The sequence below is a fragment of the Oncorhynchus kisutch genome, linkage group LG7, assembly GCF_002021735.2.
Source record: "Oncorhynchus kisutch isolate 150728-3 linkage group LG7, Okis_V2, whole genome shotgun sequence".
In the NCBI taxonomy this organism is placed as follows: domain Eukaryota; kingdom Metazoa; phylum Chordata; class Actinopteri; order Salmoniformes; family Salmonidae; genus Oncorhynchus; species Oncorhynchus kisutch.
In genome coordinates, this window is record NC_034180.2 from 54,309,661 (window position 1) to 54,334,660 (window position 25,000).

Below are 25,000 nucleotides of genomic sequence, written 5' to 3' on the forward strand. Positions count from 1 at the left end.
AGAACCCACTCTGCTACCTAGTCTTCTAAAGTAACAGAACCCACTCTGCTACCTAGTCTTCTAAAGTAACAGAACCCACTCTGCTACCTAGTCTTCTAAAGTAACAGAACCCACTCTGCTACCTAGTCTTCTAAAGTAACAGAACCCACTCTGCTACCTAGTCTTCTAAAGTAACAGAACCCACTCTGCTACCTAGTCTTCTAAAGTAACAGAACCCACTCTGCTACCTAGTCTTCTAAAGTAACAGAACCCACTCTGCTACCTAGTCTTCTAAAGTAACAGAACCCACTCTGCTACCTAGTCTTCTAAAGTAACAGAACCCACTCTGCTACCTAGTCTTCTAAAGTAACAGAACCCACTCTGCTACCTAGTCTTCTAAAGTAACAGAACCCACTCTGCTACCTAGTCTTCTAAAGTAACAGAACCCACTCTGCTACCTAGTCTTCTAAAGTAACAGAACCCACTCTGCTACCTAGTCTTCTAAAGTAACAGAACCCACTCTGCTACCTAGTCTTCTAAAGTAACAGAACCCACTCTGCTACCTAGTCTTCCAAAGTAACAGAACCCACTCTGCTACCTAGTCTTCAAAGTAACAGAACCCACTCTGCTACTCTGCTACCTAGTCTTCTAAAGTAACAGAACCCACTCTGCTACCTAGTCTTCTAAAGTAACAGAACCCACTCTGCTACATAGTCTTCTAAAGTAACAGAACCCACTCTGCTACCTAGTCTTCTAAAGTAACAGAACCCACTCTGCTACCTAGTCTTCTAAAGTAACAGAACCCACTCTGCTACCTAGTCTTCTAAAGTAACAGAACCCACTCTGCTACCTAGTCTTCTAAAGTAACAGAACCCACTCTACTACCTAGTCTTCTAAAGTAACAGAACCCACTCTGCTACCTAGTCTTCTAAAGTAACAGAACCCACTCTGCTACCTAGTCTTCTAAAGTAACAGAACCACTCTGCTACCTAGTCTTCTAAAGTAACAGAACCCACTCTGCTACCTAGTCTTCTAAAGTAACAGAACCCACTCTGCTACCTAGTCTTCCAAAGTAACAGAACCCACTCTGCTACCTAGTCTTCTAAAGTAACAGAACCCACTCTGCTACCTAGTCTTCTAAAGTAACAGAACCCACTCTGCTACCTAGTCTTCTAAAGTAACAGAACCCACTCTGCTACCTAGTCTTCTAAAGTAACAGAACCCACTCTGCTACCTAGTCTTCTAAAGTAACAGAACCCACTCTGCTACCTAGTCTTCTAAAGTAACAGAACCCACTCTGCTACCTAGTCTTCTAAAGTAACAGAACCCACTCTGCTACCTAGTCTTCTAAAGTAACAGAACCCACTCTGCTACCTAGTCTTCTAAAGTAACAGAACCCACTCTGCTACCTAGTCTTCTAAAGTAACAGAACCCACTCTGCTACCTAGTCTTCTAAAGTAACAGAACCCACTCTGCTACCTAGTCTTCTAAAGTAACAGAACCCACTCTGCTACCTAGTCTTCTAAAGTAACAGAACCCACTCTGCTACCTAGTCTTCTAAAGTAACAGAGCCCTTTTCCAATCCTAATGTGGGGTTGAAATAATGAAAAACGATGTACCAAATCTATTCATTTTAAAATGTTGATTACTTCTCCTTGCCATTATCATTCACCTGATAGACAATTACTAACGTATGATTGGGGTTCCTGGGTTGCCGGTTTGCATCGGAGGGGGTCCCTGGACCATCAACATATATATTTAAAATGTTGTAAAGATTTTGAAAAAATCCTGAGATATAGTCCATATTTTAGAGCACACAATAGGGAGTATAATGTATGGGTCACAGATCATATGGTCTAATGACTCCAAGATGTGGTCTGCACCATGTATGGGTCACAGATCATATGGTCTAATGACTCCAAGATGTGGTCTGCACCATGTATGGGTCACAGATCATATGGTCTAATGACTCCAAGATGTGGTCTGCACCATGTATGGGTCACAGATCATATGGTCTAATGACTCCAAGATGTGGTCTGCACCATGTATGGGTCACAGATCATATGGTCTAATGACTCCAAGATGTGGTCTGCACCATGTATGGGTCACAGATCATATGGTCTGCACCATGTACGGGTCACAGATCATATGGTCTAATGACTCCAAGATGTGGTCTGCACCATGTACGGGTCACAGATCATATGGTCTAATGACTCCAAGATGTGGTCTGCACCATGTACGGGTCACAGATCATATGGTCTAATGACTCCAAGATGTGGTCTGCACCATGTATGGGTCACAGATCATATGGTCTAATGACTCCAAGATGTGGTCTGCACCATGTACGGGTCACAGATCATATGGTCTAATGACTCCAAGATGTGGTCTGCACCATGTATGGGTCACAGATCATATGGTCTAATGACTCCAAGATGTGGTCTGCACCATGTATGGGTCACAGATCATATGGTCTAATGACTCCAAGATGTGGTCTGCACCATGTACGGGTCACAGATCATATGGTCTGCACCATGTACGGGTCACAGATCATATGGTCTAATGACTCCAAGATGTGGTCTGCACCATGTATGGGTCACAGATCATATGGTCTAATGACTCCAAGATGTGGTCTGCACCATGTACGGGTCACAGATCATATGGTCTGCACCATGTATGGGTCACAGATCATATGGTCTAATGACTCCAAGATGTGGTCTGCACCATGTATGGGTCACAGATCATATGGTCTGCACCATGTACGGGTCACAGATCATATGGTCTGCACCATGTATGGGTCACAGATCATATGGTCTGCACCATGTACGGGTCACAGATCATATGGTCTGCACCATGTATGGGTCACAGATCATATGGTCTGCATCATGTATGGGTCACAGATCATATGGTCTGCACCATGAATGGGTCACAGATCATATGGTCTGCACCATGTATGGGTCACAGATCATATGGTCTGCACCATGTACGGGTCACAGATCATATGGTCTGCACCATGTACGGGTCACAGATCATATGGTCTGCACCATGTATGGGTCACAGATCATATGGTCTGCACCATGTACGGGTCACAGATCATATGGTCTGCACCATGTATGGGTCACAGATCATATGGTCTGCACCATGTACGGGTCACAGATCATATGGTCTGCACCATGTACGGGTCACAGATCATATGGTCTGCACCATGTACGGGTCACAGATCTTATGGTCTGCACCATGTATGGGTCACAGATCATATGGTCTGCACCATGTACGGGTCACAGATCATATGGTCTTACAGGAAGCATGTATATAGGTTTAAAATGAGCTTTAAACATTTTCATTGTGAATAAAATAAAATAAATGTTTTCTGATAGAAACTTACGAAACATGTTAAACAACTTTCATCCTATTGAAGTTTTTATGTGAAAATTGACAGAACATTCTGTGATACGTGCCATTTTCCCATGATGCAAAGAGGCACTGAGAATGTTTTTAAATGTCTGGAATGTACTGTCAAATTAAGTTTTGAGATTTCAGTATAAAGTAGGTGCACAGAGAGTGTGTGTTGCTAGCAGAGGTGAGCCAGTGGGTTGGGATGTTGTTTCAGTTAATACAAGTACAGATCTAGGATGTTAATTTGAGCCAGTTTGTTACAGCAGAAAGAATATCCTGCAGCCACAGGAAATGTGAACTATTATGTAGTTAATAATTCATTTACATTTTTCTTTTGGGGAAATCAAGTCTTAAACTTCAAAGTGGATGTAAAACAAACTTTAGAAACATTTTTAAAACTAAAAAAATACAATACACATTTTAAGAATTCACAGCAACAAAAGACTGATCAAATTAAGGTCCTACCTTTGTATACCTGTTGTGCATGCTGGGACAGTAAATGCAGGTATACCTGTCCTCTGGTTGTGCATGCTGGGACGGTTGATGCAGGTATACCTGTCAAATCAAATCAAATTTATTTATATAGCCCTTTGTACATCAGCTGATATCTCAAAGTGCTGTACAGAAACCCAGCCTAAAACCCCAAACAGCAAGCAATGCAGGTGTAGAAGCACGGTGGCTAGGAAAAACTCCCTAGAAAGGCCAAAACCTAGGAAGAAACCTAGAGAGGAACCAGGCTATGTGGGGTGGCCAGTCCTCTTCTGGCTGTGCCTGGTGGAGATTATAACAGAACATGGCCAAGATGTTCAAATGTTCATAAATGACCAGCATGTTCGAATAATAAGAAGGCAGAACAGTTGAAACTGGAGCAGCAGCACGGCCAGGTGGACTGGGGACAGCAAGGAGTCATCATGTCAGGTAGTCCTGGGGCATGGTCCTAGGGCTCAGGTCCTCCGAGAGAGAGAAAGAAAGAGAGAAGGAGAGAATTAGAGAACGCACACTTAGATTCACACAGGACACCGAATAGGACAGGAGAAGTACTCCAGATATAACAAACTGACCCTAGCCCCCTGACACATAAACTACTGCAGCATAAATACTGGAGGCTGAGACAGGAGGGGTCAGGAGACACTGTGGACCCATCCGGGACACCCCCGGACAGGGCCAAACAGGAAGGATATAACCCCACCCACTGTCCTCTGGTTGTGCATGCTGGGACAGTGGAGCAGGTATACCTGTCCTCTGGTTGTGCATGCTGGGACAGTGAATGCAGGTATACCTGTCCTCTGGTTGTGCATGCTGGGACAGTGAATGCAGGTATACCTGTCCTTTGGTTGTGCATGCTGGGACAGTGGATGCAGGTATACCTGTCCTCTGGTTGTGCATGCTGGGACAGTGAATGCAGGTATACCTGTCCTTTGGTTGTGCATGCTGGGACAGTGGATGCAGGTATACCTGTCCTCTGGTTGTGCATGCTGGGACAGTGGATGCAGGTATACCTGTCCTCTGGTTGTGCATGCTGGGACAGTGAATGCAGGTATACCTGTCCTTTGGTTGTGCATGCTGGGACAGTGGATGCAGGTATACCTGTCCTCTGGTTGTGCATGCTGGGACAGTGAATGCAGGTATACCTGTCCTTTGGTTGTGCATGCTGGGACAGTGGATGCAGGTATACCTGTCCTCTGGTTGTGCATGCTGGGACAGTGAATGCAGGTATACCTGTTGTGCATGCTGGGACAGTGGATGCAGGTATACCTGTCCTCTGGTTGTGCATGCTGGGACAGTAAATGCAGGGCAGGTGTACCTGTAGTTCAGTGGAGGCTCATAATAATGTCTGGAACGTAGCAAATCAAACAGCTGGAAACAACTCGGCTCCGGTCTTTACCACGAGCCCATCCTCCCTAATTAAGGAGCCACCAACCTTCTGTGCTGTAGTTTTCAATGCTGTGACAGTGAATGAATACAGGTACAGTATACCTGTCCTTGTGTTTGTATTTCAGACGGAGGCCAGTCTAAGTGCAGGGTGGAGAGGAATCAGGCTCTGGAGCAGGCTAAGAGACCTCAGGCGTCCATCTTCATCCCAGAATGCAACGAGGACGGAACCTTCGCCCAGGTCTGTCTCTCTCAGGAATCTTCATCTCTGGAAGCCAATTGCAAAACCCCGGAAACTTTGCAGGAAATCAAAAATCCCGGTTGGAGGAATTATAGGAGACTTTCTCAGTTTTTTTTTTGTGAAAAACCTGGACATTTTGGGACACCATTGTCATGGACCCTCCAGTATACATGTACCTGTTTCCCACCTGTCTCTGTCCTGTGCTTTCTGCTCTCTACAGGTGCAGTGTCACACTCTGACAGGATACTGCTGGTGTGTCACCACCGACGGCAAACCAGTCAGCGGTTCCTCCGTGCACAACAGGACCCCTGTGTGTTCAGGTACCTTGAGAGATTAGAGACACGGCTGGGTGTTCAGGTACCGTTAGAGATTAGAGACAGGCTGGGTGTTCAGGTACCGTTAGAGATTAGAGACAGGACTGGGTGTTCAGGTACCGTTAGAGATTAGAGACAGGGCTGGGTGTTCAGGTACCTTGAGAGATTAGAGACACGGCTGGGTGTTCAGGTACCGTTAGAGATTAGAGACAGGACTGGGTGTTCAGGTACCGTTAGAGATTAGAGACAGGGCTGGGTGTTCAGGTACCGTTAGAGATTAGAGACAGGGCTGGGTGTTCAGGTACCGTTAGAGATTAGAGACAGGACTGGGTGTTCAGGTACCGTTAGAGATTAGAGTCAGGGCTGGGTGTTCAGGTACCGTTAGAGATTAGAGACAGGCTGGGTGTTCAGGTACCGTTAGAGATTAGTGACAGGGCTGGGTGTTCAGGTACTGTTAGAGATTAGAGACAGGGCTGGGTGTTCAGGTACCGTTAGAGATTAGAGACAGGGCTGGGTGTTCAGGTACCGTTAGAGATTAGAGACAGGACTGGGTGTTCAGGTACCGTTAGAGATTAGAGACAGGGCTGGGTGTTCAGGTACCGTTAGAGATTAGAGACAGGGCTGGGTGTTCAGGTACCGTTAGAGATTATTGACAGGGCTGGGTGTTCAGGTACCGTTAGAGATTAGAGACAGGGCTGGGTGTTCAGGTACCGTTAGAGATTAGAGACAGGGCTGGGTGTTCAGGTACCGTTAGAGATTATTGACAGGGCTGGGTGTTCAGGTACCGTTAGAGATTAGAGACAGGGCTGGGTGTTCAGGTACCGTTAGAGATTAGAGACAGGGCTGGGTGTTCAGGTACCGTTAGAGATTAGAGACAGGGCTGGGTGTTCAGGTACACATGGAACTGTTGGCAGAGCTGTACCAGGCTACTGTCCTGCATGGTAGGGTATATACAGTTGAAGTCGGAAGTTTACATACACTTAGGTTGGAATCATTAAAACTTGTTTTTCAACCACTCCACAAATTTCTTGTTAACAAACTATAGTTTTGGCAAGTTTTCCAACAATTGTTTACAGACAGATTATTTCACTTATAATTCACTGTATCACAATTCCAGTGGGTCAGAAGTTTACATACACTAAGTTGACTGTGCCTTTAAACAGCTTGGAAAATTCCAGAAAATGATGTCATGGCTTTAGAAGTTTCTGATAGGCTAATTGACATAATTTGAGTCAATTGGAGGTGTACCTGTGGATGTATTTCAAGGCCTACCTTCAAACTCAGTGCCTCTTTGCTTGACATCATAGGAAAATCTAAAGAAATCAGCCAAGACCTCAGAAAACAATTTATAAACCTCCACAAGTCTGGTTCATCCTTGGCAGCAATTTCCACATGCCTGAAGGTACCATGTTCATCTGTACAAACAATAGTACGCAAGTATAAACACCATGGGACCACGCAACCGTCATACCGCTCAGGAAGGAGACGCGTTCTGTCTCCTGGAGATGAACGTAATTTGGTGCGGAAAGTGCAAATCAATCCCAGAACAACAGCAAAGGACCTTGTGAAGATGCTGGAGGAAACAGGTACAAAGGTATCTATATCCACAGTAAAATGAGTCCTATATCGACATAACCTGAAAGGCAGCTCAGCAAGGAAGAAGCCACTGCTCCAAAACTGCCATAAAAAAGCCAGACTACGGTTTGCAACTGCAAATGGGGACAAAGTTCGTACTTTTTGGAGAAATGTCCTCTTGTCTGATGAAACAAAAATAGAACTGTTAGGCCATAATGACCATTGTTATGTTCGGAGGAAAAAGGGGTAGACTTGCAAGCTGAAGAACACCATCCCATCCGTGAAGCACGGGGGTGGCAGCATCATGTTGTGGGGGTGCTTTGCTGCAGACGAGACTGGTGCACTTCACAAAATATATGGCATCACGAGGAAAGAAAATGATGTGGATATATTGAAGCAACATCTCAAGACATCAGTCATGAAGTTAAATCTTGCCACAAAGTTGTGGCAAAATGACTTAAGGACAACAAAGGTAAGGTATTGGAGTGGCCATCACAATGCCATGACCTCAATCCTATAGACAATTGTGGGCAGAACTGAAAAAGCGTGTGCAAGCAAGGAGGCCTATAAACCTGACTGAGTTACACCAGCTCTGTCAGGAGGAATGGGACTAAATTCACCCAACTTATTGTGGGAAGCTTGTGGAAGGCTACCCGAAACATTTGACCCAAGTTAAACAATTTAAAGGCAATGCTACCAAATACTAATTGAGTGTATGTAAACTTCTGACCCTCTGGGAATGTGATGAAAGAAATAAAAGCTGAAATAAATCATTATCTCTACTATTATTCTGACATTTCACATTCTTGAAATAAAGTGGTGATCCCTAACTGACCTAAGACAGGGAATTTTTACGAGGATTAAATGTCAGGAATAGTGAAAAACTGAGTTTAAATGTATTTGGCTAAGGTGTATGTAAACTTCCGACTTCAACTGTACATACATGTGTGCTATCCTAGTCGTAAGGTGACTAGAGGGGCATAGTGAACTCTATCCAGAAGGTCCAGCTCTGGGGACGGGGGAAGTGTTTCCAGCTGCCATCTCAGGACTAACTGTGTCCTTGCTCTCCTCTCCTCGCTCTCCTCATTCCTATCCTCTCCTCTCTCTCCTCACCCCTCTCTCTCCTCTCCTCTCTCTCCTCACCCCTCTCCTCTCTCTCTTCATTCCTGTCCTCTCCTCTCTCTCCTCACTCCTCTCCTCACCTCTCTCTCCTCACCCCTCTCCTCTCTCTCCTCATTCCTGTCATCTCCTCTCTCCTCACCCTTCTCCTCTCTCTCATTCCTGTCCTCTCCTCTCTCTCCTCATTCCTGTCCTCTCCTCTCTCTCCTCACTCCTCTCCTCTCTCTCCTCATTCCTGTCATCTCCTCTCTCCTCACCGTTCTCCTCATTCCTGTCCTCTCCTCTCTCTCCTCACTCCTCTCCTCTCTCTCCTCATTCCTGTCATCTCCTCTCTCCTCACCCTTCTCCTCATTCCTGTCCTCTCTCTCCTCACCCCTCTCCTCTCTCTCTCCTCATTCCTGTCATCTCCTCTCTCTCCTCACCCTTCTCCTCTCTCTCATTCCTGTCCTCTCCTCTCTCTCCTCATTCCTGTCCTCTCCTCTCTCTCCTCACTCCTCTCCTCTCTCTCCTCATTCCTGTCCTCTCCTCTCTCTCCTCACTCCTCTCCTCTCTCTCCTCATTCCTGTCATCTCCTCTCTCCTCACCCTTCTCCTCATTCCTGTCCTCTCCTCTCTCTCCTCACTCCTCTCCTCTCTCTCCTCATTCCTGTCATCTCCTCTCTCCTCACCCTTCTCCTCATTCCTGTCCTCTCTCTCCTCACCCCTCTCCTCTCTCTCCTCATTCCTGTCCTCTCCTCTCTCTCTCCTCTCTCTCCTCACCCTTCTCCTCATTCCTGTCCTCTCCTCTCTCTCCTCTCCTCTCTCTCCTCACTCCTCTCCTCTCTCTCCTCTCCTCTCTCTCCTCACCCCTCTCCTCTCTCTCCTCACCCCTCTCCTCTCCTGTCCTCTCTCTCCTCACCCCTCTCCTCTCCTGTTTCTTAATTTTTCCACAGTCAGAAAGCCTCTCTCTCTAAAGCCCTCCTCTCACCCCCTCGATCAGTTCTTAGGCAGGCAGATATGTCAGTGTCCCAGACAAAGAGATACAGCTGCGCTGGAACTGGATTGGAACACTTTTGATAATGACTGTTATTTTCCCACTGAGAGAAAGAGATCATTCTCTGAGCTTAGTATGGCTAGTGCCAGATAGGAGCTGCTGAGCTAACACAGGTGGTGTACATTTAGGAGGAGAAAGGGATCACACGCTTACCTCTGGCTACTGAGACAAGAACCAGCACCCCTGTCTCTATTCTCTTTGATTCACCTGCTCCACATTCTACACCACGCCCTCTTCCTGCCCATTCCTCCAATCAGCATCCTCCTCTCCCATTCTTCCAATCAGCATCAACAACAATTGCAATCCAGCACGGAAACATGTCCAGTCATGACCATGAACAAAATCATTTGGTATTTTGGGAATGCATTTACTGCAATGTACAGTACATGTGATAAAACCACTAAGATCGTACACTCTTTTGTCCTGCATAAGGTCCAATATCTTCATTATTGTTTCTTGCAAATGTATTCATTTCACTCTGTTGTGTTACGAATGAGCACGATTATCTGGACATCCGAACGAACGTTAGTATTAGATTACTTGAGTGGTAAACTGTTTTAGATTCTTGTTTTTTAAAGAAAGGCCTTTGACATAGAAAAAGCTTTGTTATACAGTAAATTGAATGAGATTATCCTTGTGACGTTGTTACCTACAAGGATATACCATGACATTTGAAATACTTAATTTAATAAAATAACAAACTTTTGCATGTCGTTTTTATAACCGTGCGTTGAGCTACTGCTGCACATTTTGAAACCCCCAGCATGCCCTGCTCTGACATCGCCCTGCTCTGACATCGCCCTGCTCTGACATCGCCCTGCCCTGACATCACCCTGCCCTGACATCGCCCTGCTCTGACATCGCCCTGCTCTGACATCGCCCTGATCTGACATCGCCCTGCCCTGACATCACCCTGCCCTGACCTCGCCCTGACATCGCCCTGCTCTGACATCACCCTGCCCTGACATCGCCCTGCCCTGACATCGCCCTGCTCTGACATCGCCCTGCTCTGACATCGCCCTGCTCTGACATCACCCTGCCCTGACATCACCCTGCTCTGACATCACCCTGCTCTGACATCACCCTGCTCTGACATCACCCTGCTCTGACATCGCCCTGCTCTGACATCGCCCTGCCCTGACATCACCCTGCCCTGACATCGCCCTGATCTGACCTGACCTGCCCTGACATCACCCTGCCCTAACATCGCCCTGCTCTGACATCGCCCTGCTCTGACCTGACCTGCCCTGATCTGACATCACCCTGCCCTGACCTCGCCCTGCCCTGACCTCGCCCTGCTCTGACATCGCCCTGCTCTAACATCACCCTGCTCTGACATCACCCTGCTCTGACATCACCCTGCTCTGACATCACCCATCGCCATGCCCTGACATCGCCCTGCCCTGACATCGACCTGCCCTGACATCGCCCTGCCCTGACATCGCCATGCCCTGACATCACCATGCCCTGACATCGCCCTGCCCTGACATCGCCATGCCCTGACATCACCATGCCCTGACATTGCTATGCCCTGACATCGCCCTGCCCTGACATCGCCCTGCCCTGACATCACCATGCCCTGACATCGCTATGCCCTGACATCGCCATGCCCTGACATCGCTATGCCCTGACATCGCCCTGCCCTGACATCGCCATGCCCTGACATCGCCCTGCCCTGACATCGCTATGCCCTGACATCGCCCTGCCCTGACATCGCCATGCCCTGACATCGCCATGCCCTGACATCGCCCTTCCCTGACATCGCCATGCCCTGACATCGCCCTGCCCTGACATCGCTATGCCCTGACATCGCTATGCCCTGACATCGCCCTGCCCTGACATCGCTATGCCCTGACATCGCTATGCCCTGACATCGCCCTGCCCTGACATCGCTATGCCCTGACATCGCCCTGCCCTGACATCGCTATGCCCTGACATCGCCATGCCCTGACATCGCCCTGCCCTGACATCGCCCTGCCCTGACATCGCCATGCCCTGACATCGCCCTGCCCTGACATCGCTATGCCCTGACATCGCCCTGCCCTGACATCGCTATGCCCTGACATCGCCCTGCCCTGACATCGCCCTGCCCTGACATCGCTATGCCCTGACATCGCCATGCCCTGACATCGCTATGCCCTGACATCGCCCTGCCCTGACATCGCCCTGCCCTGACATCGCCCTGCCCTGACATCGCTATGCCCTGACATCGCCCTGCCCTGACATCGCTATGCCCTGACATCGCCATGCCCTGACATCGCCCTGCCCTGACATCGCCATGCCCTGACATCGCTATGCCCTGACATCACCATGCCCTGACATCGCTATGCCCTGACATCGCCATGCCCTGACATCGCTATGCCCTGACATCGCCCTTCCCTGACATCGCCATGCCCTGACATCGCCCTGCCCTGACATCGCTATGCCCTGACATCGCTATGCCCTGACATCGCTATGCCCTGACATCGCTATGCCCTGACATCGCCCTCCCCTGACATCGCCCTGCCCTGACATCGCCATGCCCTGACATCGCCCTGCCCTGACATCGCCCTGCCCTGACATCGCCATGCCCTGACATCGCCCTGCCCTGACATCGCCATGCCCTGACATCGCTATGCCCTGACATCGCCATGCCCTGACATCGCTATGCCCTGACATCGCCATGCCCTGACATCGCTATGCCCTGACATCGCCATGCCCTGACATCGCTATGCCCTGACATCGCCCTGCCCTGACATCGCCATGCCCTGACATCGCCCTGCCCTGACATCGCTATGCCCTGACATCGCTATGCCCTGACATCGCTATGCCCTGACATCGCTATGCCCTGACATCGCCCTCCCCTGACATCGCCCTGCCCTGACATCGCCCTGCCCTGACATCGCCATGCCCTGACATCGCCCTGCCCTGACATCGCCATGCCCTGACATCGCTATGCCCTGACATCGCCCTGCCCTGACATCGCTATGCCCTGACATCGCCCTGCCCTGACATCGCTATGCCCTGACATCGCCATGCCCTGACATCACCCTGCCCTGACATCGCCCTGCCCTGACATCACCCTGCCCTGACATCGCCCTGCCCTGACATCGCCCTGCCCTGACATCGCCCTGCCCTGACATCGCCCTGCCCTGACATCGCCCTGCCCTGACATCGCCCTGCCCTGACATCGCCCTGCCCTGACATCGCCCTGCCCTGACATCACCCTGCCCTGACATCGCCCTGCCCTGACATCGCCCTGCCCTGACATCGCCCTGCCCTGACATCACCCTGCTCTGACATCGCCCTGCCCTGACATCGCCCTGCCCTGACATCACCCTGCCCTGACATCACCCTGCCCTGACATCACCCTGCCCTGACATCGCCCTATCTGACATCACCCTGCCCTGACATCGCCCTATCTGACATCGCCATGCCCCAAATAAACCTTTTGTAAAATAATATGTTCTATATCATGGTGAAAATCAGACTTCTGTTCCACATCATTCTGATTGGTCAAGACTCATGAGCGTTATATTTGTAAAAAAAATAATTTGAATTTAAACTATCCAGATATCTGAAATTTTTTTAGTAATATTTTGGGAATAGTGAAATAATGTGGAATGTGTGTGTCAAGTCTACAGGCGGTCACATCTCCCAGTAACACTACAGCTGGTCACGGTTGGGATCAATTCCATTTCGCAGGTTGGCATTTATTGTCATGAATCTTGCCCTGTAGGCAGTTCTGCACTGGTCATTAGCTGGCACTGCCACAAAGTCACAAAATCTGATTTTAAATCTAAACCCTTAACCGTTTTGGCAAGATTCATGGCAATAAACGTCACCCTGCTTCAATTTCAGTTAGGAATTATATTTCAAATTCAACTGAATTTCCATTTCGCCTTCCAAAATGATCTTTTTTTCCCCCTCAACCATCTACACACAAAACCTCATAATGATGTGAAAACATGTTTTTATACATTTTTGCAAATGTGTTGAAAATGAAATACAGAAATATCTCATTTACATATAGTACCAGTCAAAAGTTTGGACACACCTACTCATTCCAGGATTTGTCTTTCTATTTTCTATTTTCTACATTGTAGAATAATAGTGAAGACATCAAAACTATGAAATAACACATATGGAATCATGTAGTAACCTAACAAGTGTTAAACACATCAAAATATATTTTATATTATTCAAAGTAGCCACTGTTTGCCTTGATGACAGATCTTCACACTCTTGGTGTCCTCTCAATAGGCTTCATGAGGTAGTCACATGGAATGCATTTCAATTAACAGGTGTACCTTGTTAAAAGTTCATTTGTGGAATGTATTTCCTTATTGCATTTGAGCCAATCAGTTGGGTTGTTACAAGGTAGGGGTAGTATCAGAAGACAGCCCTATTTGGTAAAAGACCAAGTCCATATTATGACAAGAACAGCTAAAATAAGCAAAGAGAAATGACATTCCCATCATTACTTTAATTTATTAAGACATGAAGGTCAGTCAATCCGGAAAATTTCAAGAACTTTAAAAGTTTCTTCAAGTGCAGTCGCAAAAGCCATCAAGTGCTATGATGAAACTGTCTCTCATGAGGACTGCCACAGGAAAGGAAGACCCAGAGGTAACTCTGCTGCAGAGGATAAGTTCATTAGAGTTACCAGCCTCAGAAATTGCAGCCCAATTAAATGCTTCACGGAGTTCAAATAACAGACACATCTTAACATCAACTGTTCAGAGGAGACTGAGTGAATCAGGACTTCATGGTCGAATTGCGGCAAAGAAACCACAACTAAAGGACACCAATAATAAGAAGAGACTTGCTTGGAACAAGAAACACAAGCAATGCACATTAGACCGGTGAAAATCTGTCCTTTGGTCTGATGAGTCCAAATTTGAGATTTTTGCTTCCAACCGCCATTTCTTTGTGAGACGCAGAGTAGGTGAACGGATGATCTCTGCATGTGTAGTTCCCACCATGAAGCATGGAGGAGGAGGAGGTGGGATGTCGTGGGGGTGCTTTGCTGGTGACACAGTCAGTGATTTATTTAGAATTCAAGGCACACTTAACCAGCATGGCTACCACAGCATTCTGCTGCGATACGCCATCACATCTGGTTTGGGCTTAGTAGGATTATCATTTGTTTTTCAACAGGAGAATGACCCAACACACCTCCAGGCTGTGTAAGGGCTAATTGACCACGAATGAGAGTGATGGAGTGCTGCATCAGATGACCTGGCCTCCACAATCACCTGACGTCAACCCAATTGAGATGGTTTGGGATGAGTTGGACCGCAGGGTGAAGGAAAAGCAGCCAGCAAGTGCTCAGCATATGTGGGAACTCCTTCAAGACTGTTCAATAAGTATTCCAGGTGATGCTGGTTGAGAGAATACCAAGAGTATGCAAAGTTCTTATCAGGGCAAAGTGTGGCTACTTTTAAGCATCTCAAAATAAAATATATTTTCATTTGTTTAACACTTTTTTGGTTACTACATGATTCCATATGTGTTTTTTCAGAGTTTTGATGTCTTCACTATTATTCTACAATGTAGAAAATAGTTAAAAATCAAGAAAAGCCCTTGAATGAGTAGGTGTCCAAACTTTTGACTGGTACTGTAAGTATTCACTCCACTGAGTCAATACTTTGTAAAATCACCTTTGGTAGCGATTATAGCAGTGAGTCTTTCTGGGTAAGTCTCGTAAGATCTTTCTACACCTGGATTGTGAAACATTTGCCAATTATTCTTTAAAACATTCTTCAAGCTCTGTCAAATTGGTTGTTGGTCATTGCTAGACAACCAATTTCAGGTCTTGCCGTAGATTTTCAAGTAGATTTCATTCAAAACTGTAACTCGGCACCTCAGGAACATTCCCTGTCTTCTTGGTAACCAACTCTAGTGTAGATTTGGCTTTGTGTTTTAGGTTTTTGTCCTGCTGAAAGATGAATTCATTTCCCAGTGTGTGGAAAGCAGACTGAACCAGGTTTTCCTCTAGGATTTTGCCTGTGCTTAGCTCCATCCGGTAGATTTTTTTTATCCTGAAAAACTCCCCAGTCCTTAATAGTTCCAAGGATACCCATAACATAATGCAGCCACCACTTCACTTGAAAATATGGAGAGTGGTACTCAGTAATGTGCTGTATTGGATTTGCCCCAAACATTAGACTTTGTATTCAGGCCAAAAAAGTCAATTGAGTTTTTTTTGCAGTATTACTTTAGTGCCTTGTGGTTAATCAGGATTTGGAATATATTCACATGACTTGGACTCACAAATTTGCAAATAAAAGAACTTGAAACTTGACTTGGACTTGGAGCCTCAAAACTCGGGACTCTACTTTGACTTGAGACTCTACTTTGACTTGAGACTATACTTTGACTTGAGACTCTACTTTGACTTGAGACTCTACTTTGACTTGAGACTCTACTTTAACTTGAGACTCTACTTTGACTTGAGACTCTACTTTGACTTGAGACTAATGACTTGAATTTATCTGGCAATGTTTTCTAATGTTTTGTCACTCATTTTGTGGCACAGAGTCTACGTGGATTACTCTACACGCAGCCATAGACAGTAGCTGCAGCATCAACCTTGTGAAAAAAGCATCCAAGTTTCAACAGATTGACAAGTGAAATGCACACTCAGCATTCTGATTGGACCAGCAAACTGTCAATCAACACAGGTTGTGTGAGCTAGCGAACAGATTGCTGATTTGCTGTACAGCTATAGGATTGGGTACAGCGCAAATGTCAAAATATAGGAATCCATTATTATTGGCGAAGACACACGACTCTCCAATCTGGAGAGCGCTTTGTTCTCTTGTTGAAATGTTGCTTTCACACGTTTAAATGCATAGGCCCTATGTGGTAAATCTATATTACATAATAATTAATAATTACTACAATAATTGCTAGCGTGACATCAATATATCCCCGTACAGTTTATTACAACATGTAGATTTATTTTTCATGTTTGATTGGCCTATGGTACATTTTCATTTAGACAATAATTTATTGGCCCACTCGGAGTGGGAGTGATGTTTAAGACTCATGAGATAGAAGTTATGTTTATTCAATTCAATTTATGTTTTCCTTTATTCATGTTTCCCAGGGTTCCGCGTGTCTCTGTCATTCTGGTTGTGCGTAGTAGGAGCGTGTGCCTCAGTGCGGGTTAGGGTTAGGGTTAGAAACTACGTGGAGTCAGAATGTTGAATAAGGATTGATGATGATTGAATAAGAGAAAAAAAAACAAGATGTACAGTTTTTTATGCAAAGCCACTAAACACTAAACAACACTAAACAACACAACACTAAACTACACAACACTAAACAATACATTCATTGCACTATAACGGTGACAAATGGTGCCCACAAACTGTTAGGGCCTACATAAAGCTGTCCCAACAGCAGAACTTTCTTTTCAGCACCATACAGTGAATCCTTACCACTGCTACACCTGGTTATCAGCAGAGCCTGATTTACTGCCTTTAAAAAATAACATAGCTGATATGGCTGACTTGCTTAAACAAATGTAAATACATTTTTTACTGACAAACTATGGCATAAGGGAACGATAAGCGGATAAGAGACAATCTGTACATTTGATTAAGGCATTAATAAGTGATCTAAGACAGATGTAGTTAATATAACTATTTGTTCAGCACTTTTGAAATGTACAGCGACAGAATTCAGAACATGATCCATTCTTATCCGTTCTTACAGTATTCTCCTTGTACACCAAGTCAGAACCGTAGGGTAAATAAACAGGGCATATAAGCAGACAATGAAAGCTCTTACAAGTCAGAACAATAGGCTAAGTTATGAGGGGGAAAGGGACCAAATTATTAGGGTGAGGCACATGGGCTACTAACAGCTTCCCACACAACATACACTTAGTATTACTTTCTTAGCTTCAGTATACATATCTCGCTGGCATATTACATCATTTATGAAGCAGCAAGACATTTTTGGACTCACCTTGTTGTGCTGCTCACTTCAACAGAAATGTGGTGCAGCAGTCCTTCGTGGGCAAACTTTGTCATCAAGGTCTGGAATTCTCTGGATTTATGGTGCTTTCAAGACAACTAAAAAAAACAAGGTCGAATCATGACGTCAGTGATCTTCAGGTCGGAGCTCTAGAAAGACGCCCGAGTTCCCGACTTGCAATTCAGAAGTTGGATGACTGTTCAACACGTATTTTCCCAGTCGGAGCTCGTTTTGTTCCACGTTCCCAGTTGTCTTGAACTCACTGAACTCTGAGATTTCCCAGTTCCGAGTTTCCAGTTGTTTTGCATTGACAGCATGGCCAATGTATTACGCTTTTCTGGCCCATGGTGTTGCATGTGAATGTTTATCCATTTAAGCTTGGAAAAGAGACCCTTAAACCCAAACTTGGACCGCACTCCACTGAATAGCAGGCTAGTGATTGCTTTGCAAGGCTTGCAGTTAGTCACTGATTCCTTCCAAACCACTCCTTGTTGAATTAGCAATTTCCAATTGTTGTGTCATGTTTATGTCCAACGGTCAGAGAGCAGAGAAAATCTAATCAGGAGATCCTATTGTTGCGGAGAGAAGAGAGCAGAGGCAATCTATCCAGGATATCCTATTATTCCAGAGGGGAGAGAGCAGAGACAATATAACAAGGAGATCCTATTGTTCCAGAGGGGAGAGAGCAGAGACAATCTAACAAGGAGATCATAATGTTACAGAGGGGAGAGAGAGGAGACAATCTAACCAGGAGATCCTATTGTTCCAGAGGGGAGAGAGCAGAGACAATCTAACAAGGAGATCATAATGTTACAGAGGGGAGAGAGAGGAGACAATCTAACCAGGAGATCCTATTGTTCCAGAGGTGAGAGAGCAGAGACAATCTAACCAGGAGATCCTATTGTTCCAGAGGGGAGAGAGCAGAGACAATCTAACAAGGAGATCATAATGTTACAGAGGGGAGAGAGAGGAGACAATCTAACCAGGAGATCCTATTGTTCCAGAGGTGAGAGAGCAGAGACAATCTAACCAGGAGATCCTATTGTTCCAGAGGTGAGAGAGCAGAGAAAATCTAACAAGGAGATCATAATGTTCCAGAGGTGAGAGAGCAGAGACAATCTAATCAGGAGATCATAATGTTACAGAGGGGAGAGAGCAGAGACAATCTAATCAGGAGATCCTATTGTTCCAGAGGTGAGAGAGCAGAGACAATCTAATCAGGAGATCCTATTGTTGCGGAGAGAAGAGAGCAGAGACAATATAACCAGGAGATCCTATTGTTCCAGAGGGGAGAGAGCAGAGACAATCTAATCAGGAGATCCTATTGTTCCAGAGGGGAGAGAGCAGAGACAATCTAACCAGGAGACCCTACTGTTCCAGAGGTGAGAGAGCAGAGACAATCTAACCAGGAGATCCTATTGTTCCAGAGGGGAGAGAGCAGAGACAATCTAACAAGGAGATCATAATGTTACAGAGGGGAGAGAGCAGAGACAATCTAACCAGGAGACCCTATTGTTCCAGAGGTGAGAGAGCAGAGACAATCTAACAAGGAGATCTGAGCACAGATCTGTTTTATCTATAATGTCTCTTCATTATTTCTCTTCATTATTTCTCTTCATATGACAAGAATTGAAAAGGATTTGCCAGTAGGTTGTTGACTTGATTCATGGTGATGTCTGCTAGCTAAGATTTTGAAAGTTAGATGTTGACCTGATCAGTCCAATCAATGCTACAGTAGATATAACGTGATTTGACGTCAAGTCATCTGTGGCCAATGACACCGAGCCTTATCGGATGGGCACTTCTAATGTAACTCTATGGCAGCACCCAAAGGGGCTTGAATTTTCGAGCTCTGCCCATAGATTTTGCGGTGACATAGTGTCCCAGTGAGCGACAGAACACTGCTACGTTTTGGAGCAAAAAACAGTTTAAAAAAAGAGACCGTGTTTGTTACGAGCCCGTAGATTTTGCGGTGACGTAATGTGGCTTTAGTAACTTCATTGTTGAAAAAACAGACACGTGACACGTATTAATGCCAAAATAACAGTTGGTGCTCAAAACAGGTCCTGAATGACGGATCGCCATTGTGTTGAAATATCGTTAATAATACAATTCATAATCATTAGGTCTGATTAATATGAATATACCAATGTAACAATGGGATGTGGATATTGTCTTTTACATTGTAGAACCCGTTCATTGGTTTGTAACTGTCATTTGGGTAATTGTATGGTCAGGTGGTTATATTATACTGTCCGAGCTCCTGTTAGATAGATTCCATTTGATTTCTCAAGGGTACAGTCTGGCCCTCAACCTGTGTCCGTTCAAATAGGTTAGGCCTGAGACAGAGGCTATTTCTTTTGAGGCTATTGCCCATGTGTATTTGGAAAATATACTTGTGTACTTTGTGTATGATAAGGCTCTTTCACCATTGGATCCCCAAGACTTGTAAATACATGTACACTCTGAGCACATCAACCTGCCTTGCCTTCTGCTGATGTCAAGCCCTTAGGACAGCAAGGGCCCTATTTTACAATTGCATCATCAAAATAATGAAAAGGGCTGTCTGCTAGACTCAATAAATAAGATAAGTTGTTGCATGTATATATATATAATTTTTGACATGTTTTAGAATGCACGACTTGGACTTGACTAGAGACTCGACCCATTCGACTTGGGACTCGACTTGAGACTCGGACCTTGTGACTTGAGACTTGACATGACATGTTTTAGAATGCACGACTTGGACTTGACTAGAGACTCGACCCATTCGACTAGGGACTTGACTTGAGACTCAGACCTTGTGACTTGAGACTTGCTTGTGACTCGAATAATGATGACTTGGTCCCCCCCTCTGTTGTGGAGTAACTACAATATTGTTGATCCATCCTCTTTTATCACAGCCATTAAACTCAGTAACTGTTTTAAAGTCACCATTTTCCTCATGGTGAAATCTCTGAGCCGTTTCCTTCCTCTCCAGCAACTGAGAACTGAGTTAGGGAGGACGCCTGTATTTTTGTAGTGACATCATTCCACTTTGGCATCATGTGGTATTGTGTTTAGGCCAGTGACAAAAATATATATTTTTAGTTCAGGCTGTAACAACTCAATGCCAGAAAGTCCAGGGTGAGAATACTTTCTAAAGAACTGTAACCTCAGGAATCCCAAACTTGAAGTGCAGTACACTCTTAGAAAAAAGGGTCCCAAAAGGATCTTCAGCCGGCTCCATAGGAGAACCCTTTTGGATTCCAGGCAGAACCCTTTTGGGTTCCAGGTAGAACCCTTTTGGATTCCAGGTAGAACCCTTTTGGATTCCAGGTAGAACCCTTTTGGATTCCAGGTAGAACCCTTTTGGGTTCCAGGTTCAGGTTCTACCTGAAACCAAAAAATTGTTCTCCGATGGGGGCAGCCAAAGAACATTTTTAGCTTCTAGATGCCACCTTTTTTCTAAGAGTGTGCTGAAACACAACTCGCCGCCCAACTCAGCCGTCTCCAGCGCCTTCTACCATATTATCAACTGCCCCTGTTCATTCTCTATCGCCTGTCAACCATCTTACATCATCATACGTTTGCAGGAAACTTCCGTGAATTTATGGGAACTCATGCTGGGACAAGTGACAAGTTGTCAGGTAGTAACTTTAATTCCAATCGCCTCCATTCATTCATTCATTGAATTTCAACTCTCTTCCCTCTTATATTCATTCTAATTGGTCGGATTGTCTATTGAATTCTGAATTCTGTCAATGACCTCTGAACCTGTGCATGCCAACCTAGCTTGACTATCTGCATGCTCAGAAAAGAGGAATGATATTCACTGTTACATGCCTATTTCATGTCTGACTGTAGCCTACCAGGGGGGTGGACCACATTGTTTAGTTATGATTGTTACTAGTGTAGAAGGTGTTGCCAAACTAATATCCTCTTGTCAGTCAGAAGATGTTCGTGAGGTGAGGACTGTCTAACCTTGGAGGTCTACATGAGGCTTCTCTACTGTCTGTCTGTTCTGTAGAATAGAACATATGTGTGTGTCAGTGAGTGAGTGAGTGTGTGTGTGTGTGTGTTTAATGTGTGTGTGTGTGTTTAATGTGTGTGTGTGTGTGTGTGTGTGTTTAATGTGTGTGTGTGTGTTTAATGTGTGTGTGTGTGTGCGTGTGTCTGTGTGTGTGTGTGTGTGTTTAATGTGTGTGTGTGTGTTTAATGTGTGTGTGTGTGTTTAATGTGTGTGTGTGTGTTTAATGTGTGTGTGTGTGTTTAATGTGTGTGTGTGTGTGTGTGTTTAATGTGTGTGTGTGTGTGTGTGTGTTTAATGTGTGTGTGTGTGTTTAATGTGTGTGTGTGTGTGCGTGTGCGTGTGTCTGTGTGTGTGTGTGTGTTTAATGTGTGTGTGTGTGTGTGTGTGTTTAATGTGTGTGTGTGTGTGTTTAATGTGTGTGTGTGTGTCTGTGTGTGTGTGTGTGTGTGTGTGTGTGTGTGTGTGTGTGTTTAATGTGTGTGTGTGTGTGTGTGTGTGTTTAATGTGTGTGTGTGTGTGTGTGTGTTTAATGTGTGTGTGTGTTTAATGTGTGTGTGTGTGTGTGTGTTTAATGTGTGTGTGTGTGTGTGTTTAATGTGTGTGTGTGTGTGTGTGTGTCTGTGTGTGTGTGTGTGTTTAATGTGTGTGTGTGTGTGTTTAATGTGTGTGTGCGTGTGTTTAATGTGTGTGTGTGTGAGTGTGTTTAATGTGTGTGTGTGTGTGTGTGTTTAATGTGTGTGTGTGTGTGTGTGTGTTTAATGTGTGTGTGTGTGTTTAATGTGTGTGTGTGTGTGCGTGTGCGTGTGTCTGTGTGTGTGTGTGTGTTTAATGTGTGTGTGTGTGTGTGTGTGTTTAATGTGTGTGTGTGTGTGTTTAATGTGTGTGTGTGTGTCTGTGTGTGTGTGTGTGTGTGTGTGTGTGTGTGTGTGTGTGTGTGTTTAATGTGTGTGTGTGTGTGTGTGTGTGTTTAATGTGTGTGTGTGTGTGTGTGTGTTTAATGTGTGTGTGTGTTTAATGTGTGTGTGTGTGTGTGTGTTTAATGTGTGTGTGTGTGTGTGTTTAATGTGTGTGTGTGTGTGTGTGTGTCTGTGTGTGTGTGTGTGTTTAATGTGTGTGTGTGTGTGTTTAATGTGTGTGTGCGTGTGTTTAATGTGTGTGTGTGTGAGTGTGTTTAATGTGTGTGTATGTGTGTGTGTGTGTGTGTGTGTGTTTAATGTGTGTGTCTGTGTGTGTGTGTGTGTGTGTGTGTCTGTGTGTGTGTGTGTGTGTGTGTGTTTAATGTGTGTGTGTTTAATATGTGTGTGTGTGTGTGTGTGTTTAATGTGTGTGTGTGTGTGTTTAATGTGTGTGTGTGTTTAATGTGTGTGTGTGTGTGTTTAATATGTGTGTGTGTGTGTTTAATGTGTGTGTGTGTGTGTGTGTGTGTTTAATGTGTGTGTGTACTGTCCTGTTCTGTCCTGTAGAAGAGATGTTGTAAAGATGTTGTGTTTTCTCTTTAAAGGGTCAGTAACCGATAAACCATCTGGACCTCCTAGTTCCGGGAGAAAAGGTGAGCTGAGATCCACCAGCTGTGGTGTGTATGTGTGTGTTTTTCAAATCAAAATCAAATATAATTTGTCACATGTGCCTAATACAACAGGTGTAGACTTTACCGTTAAATGATTACTTACCCTAAACCAATAATACAGAGATAAAAAGTAAGAAAGATTAGCAAAGTAAGAAAGATTAGCAAAGTAAGAAAGAATAGCAAAGTAAGAAAGAATAGCAAAGTAAGAAAGATTTGCTTCGTCATCCTGGACAGTTTTCTGCCTGCTTGAACGCCAATAACTCAGATACACATGAAAACAGGAAACAGGAAATGACCCGGGGAATCCATAGAACATCCCTCAGAGACGCACAAAAAAAACCAATATAACATTCAAAATGGGTGAACCTTTCCTTTAATGATGGTGTTGGTGTCGTGGGTGAACAGGGAGTACAGGAGGGGACATCCCTGAGGGTCCCCCGTGTTGAGGGTGAGCGGGGCGGATGTGTTGTTGCCTACCCTCACCACCTGGGGTCGGCCAGTCAGGAAGTCCAAGATCCAGTTGCAGAGGGAGGTGTTCAGTCCCAGGGTCCTTAGCCTTAGTGATGAGCTTTGAGGTCACTATGGTGTTGAACGCTGAGCTGTAGTCAATGAACAGCATTCTCATGTAGGTGTTCCTTTTGTCCAGGTGGGAAAGGGCAGTGCGGAGTGCAGTAGAGATTGCATCATCTGTGGGTCTGTTGGGGCGGTATGCAAATTGGAGTGGGTCCAGGGTGTCTGGGATGATGATGTTGATGTGAGCCATGACCAGTCTTTCAAAGCATTTTATGGCTACAGATGTGAGTGCTACGGGGCAATAAGACAGGTTACCTTGGCATTCTTAGGCACAGGGACTATGGTGGTCTCTCTTGAAACATGTTGGCATTACAGACTGAGTCAGGAAAAAGTTGAAAATGTCAATGAAGTCACTCGACAGCTGGTCAGCGCCTGCTCTGAGCACTCGCCCTGGTTATCCGTCTGGCCCTGCGGCATTGTGAATGTTGACCTGTTTAAAGGTTTTAGATCGGCCACGGAAAACGTGATCACACAGTCGTCTGGAACAGCTGTGTGTGGTTGGTGAGAGAACCAGACATTCCTTTTTTCGACTGTCGGGGAATTCGTCCTGGTCCTTTACCGCCGACTCGCTGACGTACAAATATTCATCCAAATCGAGGTTATTAATCGTTGTTCAGCACCATTCTCAGTGTGGGTGTGGGTGTGGGTGTGGGTGTGGGTGTGGGTGGGTGTGGGTGGGTGTGGGTGTGGGTGTGTGTGTGTGTGTGGGTGGGTGTGTGGGTGTGGGTGTGTGTGTGTGTGGGTGTGTGTGGGGGTGTGTGTGGGTGTGTGTGTGTGTGGGTGTGTGTGTGGGTGTGTGTGTGGGTGTGTGTGTGGGTGTGGGTGTGTGTGGGTGTGTGTGGGTGGGTGTGTGTGGGTGGGTGTGGGTGTGTGTGGGTGTGGGTGTGTGTGGGTGTGTGTGTAGGTGTGGGTGTGTGTGGGTGTGGGTGTGTTTGTTTGGGTAATTTGTTTCTCTGTGAAAAGTCCATATTTGTGTACAGATGAAATGCACTGGACTCAAACATCTCCCCCTCTCACCGCATCGATTCTTAGTTTCACCAAGGCACAGATTTGCCATTCTGATAAATATATGAATTACACAATTAAAGTGGTAAAGGTATTTGCAGTTGCTGTTTTTAAATTGTTTAAGTGTTAACAATTATTAACCTTCCAGGCTTCTCCAGCATATGTGTTGAAAAAGTAAATGATGCCTGATCTCACACCAAAGTCTAACCCCCAGGACCACGCTGCTGACTCCACAGGCCCCATTCCTCTGTGGAATATCAGCCCTGAAATATATACATTCGCTACAGACGTGTCTGACTGTTGTCATTTGCAAGCCCCAGGGGTGGTGTACACTGCAGGAGTGGGAGGGA

The 25,000-nt window shown here is 45.5% G+C and overlaps 1 protein-coding gene across 10 annotated transcripts in view; it reads left to right on the top strand.

Annotated features, from left to right (window-relative positions):
• smoc1 (SPARC related modular calcium binding 1) overlaps positions 1 to 25,000 on the top strand; it is a 170,224-nt gene that overhangs the window by 60,864 nt on the left and 84,360 nt on the right. For 8 of the 10 annotated variants that reach the window (XM_031829354.1, XM_031829356.1, XM_031829353.1 and 5 more), the window contains exons 4-7: positions 5,373 to 5,485; positions 5,706 to 5,805; positions 21,069 to 21,122; positions 23,007 to 23,054. In XM_031829354.1, coding sequence (XP_031685214.1) covers positions 5,373 to 5,485; positions 5,706 to 5,805; positions 21,069 to 21,122; positions 23,007 to 23,054 — 315 coding nt within the window. The remainder of the gene's footprint in view (positions 1 to 5,372; positions 5,486 to 5,705; positions 5,806 to 21,068; positions 21,123 to 23,006; positions 23,055 to 25,000) is intronic. The other 2 variants (XM_031829361.1, XM_031829363.1) reach the window with 1 other exon arrangement.